The sequence below is a fragment of the Zootoca vivipara genome, chromosome Z (assembly GCF_963506605.1).
Source record: "Zootoca vivipara chromosome Z, rZooViv1.1, whole genome shotgun sequence".
In the NCBI taxonomy this organism is placed as follows: domain Eukaryota; kingdom Metazoa; phylum Chordata; class Lepidosauria; order Squamata; family Lacertidae; genus Zootoca; species Zootoca vivipara.
In genome coordinates this window covers 3,043,153-3,055,027 of record NC_083294.1, presented here as the reverse complement: position 1 = coordinate 3,055,027, position 11,875 = coordinate 3,043,153, and the positions used below count along the sequence as shown (strand labels likewise).

The 11,875-nt window shown below is 45.5% G+C and overlaps 1 protein-coding gene across 2 annotated transcripts in view; it reads right to left on the bottom strand.

Moving 5' to 3' along the window:
• LOC118084239 (collagen alpha-1(XXVII) chain) overlaps window positions 1-11,875 on the bottom strand; it is a 267,599-nt gene that overhangs the window by 30,623 nt on the left and 225,101 nt on the right. For both annotated transcript variants that reach the window (XM_060270658.1, XM_060270659.1), the window contains exons 46-50: window positions 9,881-9,934; window positions 6,243-6,350; window positions 3,614-3,721; window positions 1,612-1,719; window positions 265-318 (exon numbers count right to left, since the gene is read on the bottom strand). In XM_060270658.1, coding sequence (XP_060126641.1) covers window positions 265-318; window positions 1,612-1,719; window positions 3,614-3,721; window positions 6,243-6,350; window positions 9,881-9,934 — 432 coding nt within the window. The remainder of the gene's footprint in view (window positions 1-264; window positions 319-1,611; window positions 1,720-3,613; window positions 3,722-6,242; window positions 6,351-9,880; window positions 9,935-11,875) is intronic.

The following is an 11,875-nucleotide window of genomic DNA, read 5'->3' as shown; positions in this document are numbered from 1 at the left end:
CCAAACTTTGGCCCTCCAGATGTTTTGGACTACAATTCTCATCTTCCCCAACCACTGGTCCTGTTAGCTAGGGATCATGGGAGTTGTAGGACAAATCATCTGGAGGGCCACAGTTCGGGGATGCCTGGGCTACATCCACAGCGTTCTCTTCATCCCTGTCAACTGCTCAGCAACTGCTCATTCAAAAGCAGGGTGAAAGCAACATTTCCCTCAGTGAAATTGCCAGCTTCAGTGATATGTTATTTATATGCACAGTGATCTCACCTTTGGCCCAAACAGCCCAGCAATCCCTGGAAATCCTGATTCACCGAAGTCTCCCTGGAAGTTTAAAAAGAAAAAAAGAGATTAAAGGAAGTGTTCAAGAAGCTCAAGTTTAAAGGACAAAGGGAGAGCAACTATGAGCTAGACCAGACATCCCCAAACTTTGGCCCTCCAGATGTTTTGGACTACAATTCCCGTCATCCCTGACCACTGGTCCTCTTAGCTAGGGATCATGAGAGTTGTAGGCTAAAACATCTGGAGGGCCGCAGTTTGGGGATGCTTGCTCTAAAGCTTGGGTTCAATTTTATATCTGCTTACAGTGGTCCAAAATGGTCCACTGAGCAATAATTTTTTTAGAATCATTTTGTGCGTGAGGTTTGTTTATCAAATCTCTTTGAAAGTCAGATTTTATCTAATCTTTCCTGAAAGCTCATCAAATGATGATACAGGGAAATGAGGCTGTAAAGAAAGTCACCACCCTATTGTATACATATGACTCTAAAGCTTGGGTTCAATTTCATATCTGCTTGCAGTGACTTCAAAAAATGGTCCAAAAAATGATATATAATTTTTTTAAATCATTTTGTGTGTGAGGTTTTTTTTTAATCAAATCTCTTTGAAAGTCAGATTTTATCTAATCTTTCATGAAAGCTCATCAAATGATGATACAGGGAAATTAGGTTGTGAAAAAAATCATCACCCTAGCGCCTACGTTTTGAAGGTTTGCGACAGAGAGAGCCTGGTCGGAAGCCAGTATTCAGTGCAAAGTGGACAAACCTTTGCAAGCAAAACACAGGCTACATTCTCTATCTGCAGGACACCGTTTGAAATCTCCTGACCTTTGCACAAGAATATGGGAAAGTCGGCTGGAACATTTGAGGGGACACCTCGATGGCATTTTAGAGAGAATGGAAAGCTAAGTCCTGGACTAGGGTCTTGATTCACTGAGCTGCAAGAATGGGATGGAGGGTGGGGATCTGGCGTGCACATCCAACTCTCCCAAAATAAGCCAGAGCATGGTTGAGACCCAAAGTATTTTATGCAGGGATAATAACACAAAAACAAATCTTTCAAGCTGTGCTGTTAAGTCATAGAATCATAGAATCATAGAATCATAGGGTTGGAAGAGACCATAAGGGCCATCCAGTCCAATCCCCTGCCAAGCAGTAAACACCATCAAAGCATTCTTGACATATGCCTGTCAAGCCTCTGCTTAAAGACCTCCAAAGAAGGAGACTCCACCACAGTCCTTGGCAGCAAATTCCACTGCTGAACAGCTCTTACTGTCAGGAAGTTCTTCCTAATGTTGAGGTGGAATCTTCTCAACAGTAGAATGACGCATCTACTTACCAGCTGCCCCATTGGTCCTGCCTCACCAGGGGGTCCAGGAAGGCCCATCCCACCTTGGTGGCCTCGTTTCCCTAAAGGGCCAGCCTGCCCAGGCAAGCCCTGTTCTCCCTAAAAAGCAATGGAGAGGGTCAATATCATTCAATGGAAAAAACTGTTCACTCTAATAATAATAATAATAATAATAATAATAATAATAATTTATTATTTATACCCCCACATCTGGCTGGGTTTCCCCAGCCACTCTGGGCGGCTTCCAACAGACAAATGAAATAAAATAATTGATTAAACATTAAAAGCCTCCCTAAACAGGGCTGCCTTGAGATGTCTTCTAAAGGTCTGGTAATTCTCTTTGACCTCTGATGGGAGAGCATTCCACAAGGTGGGTTCCACTACTGAGAAGGCCCTCTGCCTCGTTCCCTGTAACTTGGCTTCTCGCGATGAGGGAACCGCCAGAAGGCCCTCGGCACTGGACCTCAGTGTCCGGGCAGAACGATGGGGGTGGAGACGCTCCTTCAGGTATACTGGACCGAGTCCATTTAGGGCTTTAAAGGTCACCTTCAAAGGTAGCCCCACGTAGAGCGCATTGCAGTAGTCCAAGCGAGAGATAACTAGAGCATGCACCACTCTGGCGAGACAGTCCGTGGGGAGATAGGGTCTCAGCCTGCGTACCAGACGGAGCTGGTAGACAAATGCCCTGGACACAGAATTAACCTGCACCTCCATGGACAGCTGTGAGTCTAAGAATGACTCCCAGGCTGCGCATGTGGACCTTCAGGGGCACAGTTACCCCATTCAGGACCAGGGAGTCCTCCACACCTGCCCGCCTCCTGTCCCCCACAAACAGTACTTCTGTCTTGTCAGGGTTCAACCTCAATCCGTTAGCTGCCATCCATCCTCCAACCGCCTCCAGGCACTCACACAGGACCTTCACCACTTTCAATTTGGAGACGCTCCTTCAGGTATACTGGACCGAGTCCATTTAGGGCTTTAAAGGTCAGCACCAACACTTTGAATTGTGCCCAGAAATGTACTGGGAGCCAATGTAGGTCTTTCAGGACCAGTGTTATGTGGTCTCGGCAGCCGCTCCCAGTCACCAGTATAGCTGCCGCATTCTGGATTAGTTGTAGTTTCCGGGGCACCTTCAAAGGTAGCCCCACATAGAGCGCATTGCAGTAGTCCAAGCAGGAGATAACCAGAGCATGCACCGCTCTGGCGAGACAGTCCGTGGGCAGGGAGGGTCTCATCCTGCATACCAGATGGAGCTGATAGACAGCCTCCCTGTGGCTCCATGGACAGCTGTGAGTCCAAAATGACTCCCAGGCTGTGCACCTGGTCCTTCAGGGGCACAGTTACCCCATTCAGGACCAGGGAGTCCTCCACACCTGCCCGCCTCCTGTCCCCCACAAGCAGTACTTCTGTCTTGTCAGGATTCAGCCTCAATCTGTTAGGCGCCATCCATCCTCCAACCGCTTCCAGGCACTCACACAGGACCTTCACCGCCTTCACTGGTTCTGATTTGAAAGAGAGGTAGAGCTGGGTATCATCCGCATACTGATGAACACCCAGCCCAAACCCCCTGATGATCTCTCCCAGCAGCTGCATGTAGATGTTAAAAAACATGGGGGAGAGAACAGAGCCCTAAGGCACCCCAGAGAACAGAGCCCTAAGGCACGCCCAGGGGTCTGAACACTCATCCCCCCCACCACTTTCTGAACACGGCCCAGGAGGAAGGAGCGGAACCACTGCATGACAGTGTCCCCAGCTCCCAACCCCTCTAGACGGTCTAGAAGGATGTTATGGTCAATGGTGTCAAAAGCCGCTGAGAGATCTAGCAGGACTAGGAAACAGCTCTCACCTTTGTCCCTAGCCCGCCGGAGATCATTGACCAGCGCGACCAAGGCAGTTTCTTTGGTGGGGAGGGAAAATTGCTCTCTGTGAATTGCTTTCCCCTTTGCCTCCCCACCTCTGGTTGTCAAACCAAAGGGGGAGGGGAGAAACCAACCTTCAATCCTGGGGGGCCCTGAGCTCCGGGAAGACCAAGGACACCGGGATTCCCTCTGTTCCCCAACACTCCTGGGGTGCCTTCCTCTCCATCTTCGCCCTGCTCTCCCTTGAGAAAGGTGGGGAGAGAGAGTTGTGTTTTTTTAAACATTTCAATTGTTATAAAATGGTGGGAAATTACATAGAATCATGGAATCATACAGTTAGAAGATACAACAAGGGCCATCCAGTCCAACCCCCTGCCAAGCAGGAAACACTATCAAAACATTTTTGACATGTGGCTGTCAAACCTCTGCTTAAAGACCTCCACCACAATTGGCAGCCAATTCCACTGTCGAACAGCTCTTACTGTCATGAAGTTCTTCCTAATGTTTAGGTGGAATCTTTTTTCTTGTAGTTTGTAGTTTGAATCCATTGCTCCGTGTCCACTTCTCTGGAGCAGCAGAAAACAACCTTTCACCCTCTTCTATGGTTACAGGTAGGTAGCCGTGTTGGTCTGAGTTGAAGTAAAATAAAAAAATTCCTTCAGTAGCACCTTAAAGACCAACTAAGTTTTTATTTTGGTATGAGCTTTCGTGTGCATGCACAGCATGCACACGAAAGCTCATACCAAAATAAAAACTTACCGTAGTTGGTCTTTAAGGTGCTACTAAAGGATTTTTTTCATTTTACCCTCTTCTATATTACATTCTTTTATATATTTGAACATAGCTATCATATCACCGCCTTCACCTTCTCTTCTCCAGGCTAAACATACCCAGCTCCCTAAGCCGTTCCTCATAAGGCATCATTTCCAGGCCTTTGACCATTTTGGTTGCCCTCTTCTGGACACGTTCCAGCTTGTCAGTATCCTTCTTGAACTGTGGTGCCCAGAACTGGACACAGTACTCCAAGTGAGGTCTGACCAGAGCAGAATACAGTGGTACTATTACTTCCCTTGATCTAGATGCTATACTCCTATTGATGCAGCCCAGAATTGCATTGGCTTTTTGAGCTGCTGCATCACACTGTTGACTCATTACAGAGGGGAATAGATCAAATGGCACAGAATGAGCAATAAAGATTTTTTGGTGCTTACATTTCCAACAAAAAGGATGAAAAGGAAACAAGAAAGGTTAATGCAATCTACCTCTGCGGGATTCCTAATATCACAGAGTAATGTGGCTGAGCCTAATATCACAGGGTAATGTGGCTGAGCCTACCCTGCACCTTGTTATTCTGATACATAATCAACTGGACTGTTTTCTAATAATTTTTGTCTCCCCTATGTGCATTTAATAATATCCAGAAGCTTCAGCATTTACTCACTTTGCTGATATCAATTTATATTTTGAAAAGTGTAGATAATGCCAGCAAACCTTGAAAACAATCCGTGTTTCTCATAAAATAAGATGTACCTATAAAATAAGCAACCAGAGGAACCAGAGACCAAATAGCAAATATGTGCTGTATTATGGAGAAAGCTAGAGAGTTCCAGAAAAACGTCTACTTCTGCTTCATTGACTATGCAAAAGCCTTTGACTGTGTCAGCCACAGCAAACTATGCCAAGCTCTTAAAGAAATGGGAGTGCCTGATCACCTCATCTGTATCCTGAGAAATCTCTATGTGGGATAAGAAGCTACAGTTAGAACTGGATATGGAACAACTGATTGGTTCAAAATTGGGAAAGGAGTACGACAAGGTTGTATATTGTCTCCCTGCTTATTTAACTTATATGCAGAGTTTATCATGCGAAAGGCTGGACTAGATGAATCCCACGCCGGAATGAAGATTGCCGGAAGAAATATCAACAACCTCAGATATGCAGATGACACAACCTTGATGGCAGAAAGCGAGGAGGAATTAAAGAACCTTTGAATGAGGGTGAAAGAGGAGAGCACAAAAGATGGTCTGAAGCTCAACATCAAAAAAACCAAGATCATGGCCACTGGTCCCATCACCTCCTGGCAAATAGAAGGGGAAGAAATGGAGGCAGTGAGAGATTTGACCTTCTTGGGTTCCATGATCACTGTAGATGGTGACAGCAGTCACGAAATTAAAAGATGCCTGCTTCTTGGGAGAAAAGCAATGACAAACCTAGACAGCATCTTAAAAAGCAGAGACATCACCTTGACGACAAAGGTCCGTACAGTTCAAGCTATGGATTTCCCAGTAGTGATGTATGGAAGTGAGAGCTGGACTATAAAGAAGGCTGATCGCCGAAGAATTGATGCTTTTGAATTCTGGTGCTGGAGAAGACTCTTGAGAGTCCCATGGACTGCAAGAAGATCAAACCTATCCATTCTGAAGAACATCAGCCCCGAGTGCTCACTGGAAGGACAGATCCTGAAGCTGAGGCTCCAAGACTTTGGCCACCTCAGGAGAAGAGAAGATTCCATGCAAAAGACCCTGATGTTGGGAAAGATGGAGGGCACTAGGAGACGGGGACGACCGAGGACAAGATGGTTGGACAGTGTTCTCGAGGCTACGAACATGAGTCTGACCAAACTGTGGGAGGCAGTGGAAGACAGGAGTGCCTGGCGTGCTCTGGTCCATGGGGTCACGAAGAGTCGGACATGACTAAACAACTAAACAACAACAGTAATTATATAAATAAAGGGTGGGAACATTTGGCCCTCCAGGTGGTTACCTTTTGTCCAAAGCTGCCGTCTTTGCCAGGAATCCCATCAATTCCAGGGGTGCCCTCTTGACCCTGCCTTCCAACCACTCCTCTTGGACCTGTTAATCCCACAAGACCCTGTAAATATAAACACATTTGAGGCTGAACTGTGAGGACATGAAATACGGTCACAGCAAACCAGCAGTGGGGGTGCAGCAGTTCACAGTATCATAGAAACATAGAGTTGGAAGAGACCACAAGGGCCATCCAGTCCAACCCCCTGCCAAGCAAGAAACACCATCAACGCATTCCTGACATATGCCTGTCAAGCCTCGGCTTAAAGACCTCCAAAGATAGAGACTCCACCACATTTCTTGGCAGCAAATTCCACTGCCGAACAGCTCTTACTGTCAGGAAGTTCTTCCTAATGTTGAGGTGGAATCTTCTTTCTTGTAGTTTGAATCCATTGCTCCGTGTCCGCTTCTCTGGAGCAGCAGAAAACAACCTTTCTCCGTTCTCTATATGACATCCTTTGATATCTTTGAACATGGCTATCATATCACCCCTTAACCTGCTCTTCTCCAGGCTAAACATACCCAGCTCCCTAAGCCGTTCCTCATAAGGCATCGTTTCCAGGCCTTTGACCATTTTGGTTGCCCTCTTCTGGACGCGTTCCAGCTTGTCAGTCTCCTTCTTGAACTGTGGTGCCCAGAACTGGACACAGTACTCCAGGTTAGGTCTGACCAGAGCAGAATAAAGTGGTACTATTACTTCCCTTGATCTAGATGCTATACTCCTATTGATGCAGCCCAGAATTGCATTGGCTTTTTGAGCTCCTGCATCACACTGTTGACTCATGTCAAGTTGGTGGTCTACCAAGACTCCCAGATCCTTTTCACACGTACTGGTCTCAAGCCAGGTGTCTCCCATCCTGTATTTGTGCCTTTCATTTTTATTGGCCCAAGTATAGTACTTTACATTTCTCCCTGTTGAAATTCATCTTGTTTGCTTTGGCCCAGTTGTCTAATCTGTTAAGGTCATTTGGAAGTGTGATCCTGTCCTCTGGGGTATTAGCCACCCCTCCCCATTTGGTGTCATCTGCAAACTTGATCAGGATGCCCTTAAGCCCATTATCCAAGTCATTGATGAAGATGTTGAAGAAGACTGGGCCCAAGACAGAACCCTGTGACACCCCACTAGTCACTACTCTCCGGGATGAGGAGGAGCTATTGATGAGCACCCTTTGGGTTTGGTCAGCCAGCCAGTTCCAAATCCACTGAATGGGAGCATTGTCTAGCCCGCATTTTATCAGCTTCTTTGCCAGAATATCATGGGCACCTTGTCAAAGTCCTTGCTGAAATCAAGATAGACTACATCCACAGCGTTCCCTTCATCTACCAGGCTTGTAAGACTGGGCCCAAGACAGAACCCTGTGGCACCCCACTAGTCACTTCTCTCCAGGGTGAGGAGGAGCCATTGATGAGCACCCTTTGGGTTCGGTCAGCCAGCCAGTTACAAAACCACTGAATGGGAGCATTCGAAATCCACTGAATGGTTACAGCTCCCATCAGCCCTGACCTCTAGCCATGCTCCCAGAAGGCATCCAGTTGAGCAAGGCTGGTCGAGGTAGTTCCCTGCCCCCTTGTGGGGAATTATTGACGGTGGGGGGGGGAGTTAAGATGACATGCTCAATAATCTCCAGCATCTCCAGTTAGGACTGGGGACACCCCTCTATCTAAGGCCATCGGAAACCTGCTCCTTATTGCTGAATCTGAGCAAGCATCGTTTGAGTTTTCTGTGGATTGACACTTGCTCCGATTCAGTGCTAAAAAGCCAGTTTCCCCAGGAAAAGCGGCAGGGCAAATTGAAAACTGCCCGGACTGTTGCTTTCTAGGCAGGGCCGTCTCTAGGCCTGGGCTGGGTGGCGCAATGTGCCAGGGCGCCTGGCCACCAGGGGGCGCTGCTGCCTGGTTTGGGATGGAGGAGGAGGATGGGGCCGCCGATGCTGCTGGTTCCGCCTCCGGAGGACGGGGAGCGGGAGACAAGCCCAGGGACTGCTGCTGGTGCAAAGGGGTCTGCGGCTGCCTGCTCTGCGAGGCCGCTCCGTTCCCGCAGGTGCCATGCGCGGCATCAAAGGTGGAGGAGTGATGGTGGGGGAAGGAGCCCGTGCCTGCTGCCTTTGGCCCCAGAACCTCTTTGGCTGAGGGGCGGGCAACTCTTGAGGGGGTGGAGAGTGTAGGCGCCCACCGCGCGGCGGCGAGAAATTGCTGCAATTATAGTAGTGGGTGGGAGGAGCTACTCGGCTGCGAGGAAAGGTTTGGGGCTCTTTTGGTTTGGGGAAAAGGCGCGGGAAAAGTGACACGATCATGGCAATCATGGGGGAAGTGGGTAGAGGAACGTGTTTCCCTCCCTCTCTCACCTAACACTCAAACTCGCGGACATCCCTCGAAGCTGAATATTGGGAGATTCAAGACAGAGGTCAGTGGAAAAGGCCCTTCTTTTATATATAATCTTTATTGGTTTCAAAAAATGTTATTTACAATCAAATAAAAGATGTACAATCATGGGCGTAGGCAGGGGGGCAGGGGGGCACGGGGGCACGGGGGCAGTCGCCCCCCCTAGAAGCAAAAGGCTGAGGGGCGCAGCGTGGCGACCCCAGGCTTATGCTCCCCGCACGCCTCCGGAGCTTCGCACGGGGATTGGGAGCCTGGGGCCGCTTCCTCTGAACAGCTGAAAGGCGCAGGCCACGTAGCCCCGCCCACATTTCCACTGTGGCCCTTCCCCTCCCGTGCCTTGGCCCTGCCCCTTGCTCCCCCTAATTTTGATCCTGGGTACGCCCCTGTGTACAATCATAATGTTGGCATTCCATTGTCTTGATTCCCCATCATAACCAATTTTTCTCATTTACATCCAATAAATAAAAAAAGACAAAAATATAAAAAAGTAAAAGAAAAATATAAAAAAGAAAAAAGAAAAACATACACAAAAAGAAAAATCTCTTAATTCTAACCATTATCATAAAAAATTGGACTTCCCCATTCCCCCCCCTGGGTTCCCTAATTATTATCCTTAAAGCAGTTTTCACATTATTTTCATACATCGATTTAAATTTACTCCTTTACACATATAATTGTATATTTATTTATTTATTCAATTTCTACTCTTCCAAATCCTCACCTTAATTCAATTCTAACTTATCATTCTTATATCTAATATTTCTCCTCTTAACTTATTATTTTTTACCAGGAATGCAATATATTTTAAATCTTGAATAATCTATCCTTCTTCTTTTTAATTATTTTTATTAAACTCACCCCCCCTACTTCTGAAGCGAAATCTCCCAGACAATTCACTTAATTCCATTTATTGTACCCAGTTCAAACCATACATATCCATCCATTAAAAATAATCTTTACATAATCAGAATAGTTATCAGTTAGATATTTGAATGTAATGTGGAAAGCTGCCTAGGATGGGTAAAAATTGAACTTGGGAAGGGGAAGGACGGGGAAGTCTGAAAAGGTTTAATAAGTAAGATCTAACAATGATGTCTGTGTTTTTTCTTTCCTTTTTGCTTTTTTTCCTTGACCTTTTTTGTATTTTTGATGAAAATTGATAAAAATTATTTGGAAAAAACAAAACAAAATGACTGTGCATTAATCACCTACCGGCAAGCCTCTGCTGCCTGGGGCACCGCCAAGCCCTTGCTTTCCTTTCTGCCCCTGAAAATAAAAAAAGGAAAGGAAAAATAAGGCAAGCGTCACCAAAGCTCCAGGAAGATCTAATCCTGCTGTCCCTTGAAGTCCAGTTCCACACCTAATCATTCGAGAAAAAGAGAAAGAATTTCATTTCAACAGGGTTTGGGACCAGCTCTGGGCCATTATCTCTCTATCTCTCTATCTCTCTTGCTCTCTATCTCTCTTGCTCTCTAGCTCTCTATCATCTCTCTCTCTCTCTCTCTCTCTCTCTCTCTCTCTCTCTCTCTCTCTCTCTCTCTCTCTCTCTCATTAGGGTGATTTTTTGACAACCTCATTTCCCTGTACCATAATTTGATGAGCTTTCATTACAGATTAGATAAAACCTGACTTTCAAAGAGATTTGATCAGAAAACCACACGCACAAAATGATTTTTAAAATTTTATTCATCCGTGGTTTTTTTACCGTTTTTGAAGTCACTGTAGGCAGATATAAAATGGAACCCAAGCTTGAGAGTCACATATAAGATGTATAAGACGACTGGGCATATAAGACGACCCCCCAACTTTTCCAGTTAAAATATAGAGTTTGGTGGAAAGATTTCAAAGTTTAATTTAAAAAATATGGTAAAATTGTATATTGAGATTAGATTTAGAAGTTTATAGAAACTGCGGGTTTGAGAATGGTGTGAAGTAAATTGATGTATGAGAGATTTGAAATTGTAAGGAGTTTTAATCAATGAATTGGAAATTGGTAAAGATAAAGGATAAATGAACCGCAGATAGAAGGAACTCGAGGAAGTCCCCTCATACAATGTTAAAGGAAAAGGATTTGGTATTTTGATTTTTGTGTTTGTTATTGTTAGTTTTGTAATGTTGTTTTTTCTTGTTATTTTTGTTTGTATATTATGTGTTTAAAGTATTGTGTTTGTTTGTTTTTGTAAAATCAATAAAAATTATTATTATTATTTTAAAAAAAAGAGTTTGGGATATACTTGCCGTATAAGAAATATGACCCGGCGTATAAGACGACCCCCAACTTTTGAGACGATTTTATTGGGTTAAAAAGTACAGTGGTACCACCTCTACTTACGAATAACTCTACTTCCGAATGTTTCTACTTACGAACGGAGCTCCGGCCGCCATCTTGGATGCGGTTTAGATAGGATTTTTTCTACTTATGAATTTTTAGATTGGGTTGCTTCAACTTACGAATTTTTTCTCCCAATGCATTCCTATGGGATTTGACTTACAAGTTTTTTCGACTTACAAGTGTGTGTTCGGAACACATTAAATTCGTAAGTAGAGGTACCACTGTAGTCTTATAAGCAGGAATATACAGTACAACATTCTATAGGGTCATCAAACACACAAGGAAGCTTTTTTTAGCTGCAGTAACAGTAGAGACACCGCTAGAGGGCGATGTTTTGCTCCCTCTCCTGTAGGTTCTTTTCCCAGCATGCCCGGCAGGGTCTGCTGGCTGAGTTTGGAGGTCCCCAAAAGGGGCTTTTACCTTGCGCAGGTGTGACATTTGTATAGCCTATGTTGCTAAGATCACTCCCCATTGTGGAATGTGGCGTTGTGTCCAAATTTGATACGGAACATATATAGAATTGTAAAAAAGTCATCACCCTAATATAGACGTATCAGGGAGGTTAAGCCAGAATTCTTTTCCTTGGCATGTTTACCTCCTAAGTGAAGGGATTCTCTCTCTCTCTCTCTCTCTCTCTCTCTCTCTCTCTCTCTCTCTCTCTCTCTCTCTCTCTCTCTGTATTTCCCCTTCAATTTAAATGTATTGAGTACCATCCAATCACGAGAGCCTCCCTCCACCTGTGTCCTGAAGTAGTACAGCCCAATCACAGGTCCATAATCTCTTGGAGAACTTAGATTTGTAATCATTCCAAGACCTTCTCCTTTCCAGCTCCCCGCCCCCACGGACCTCACAACTCTCTGGCTACCGCATAGGTC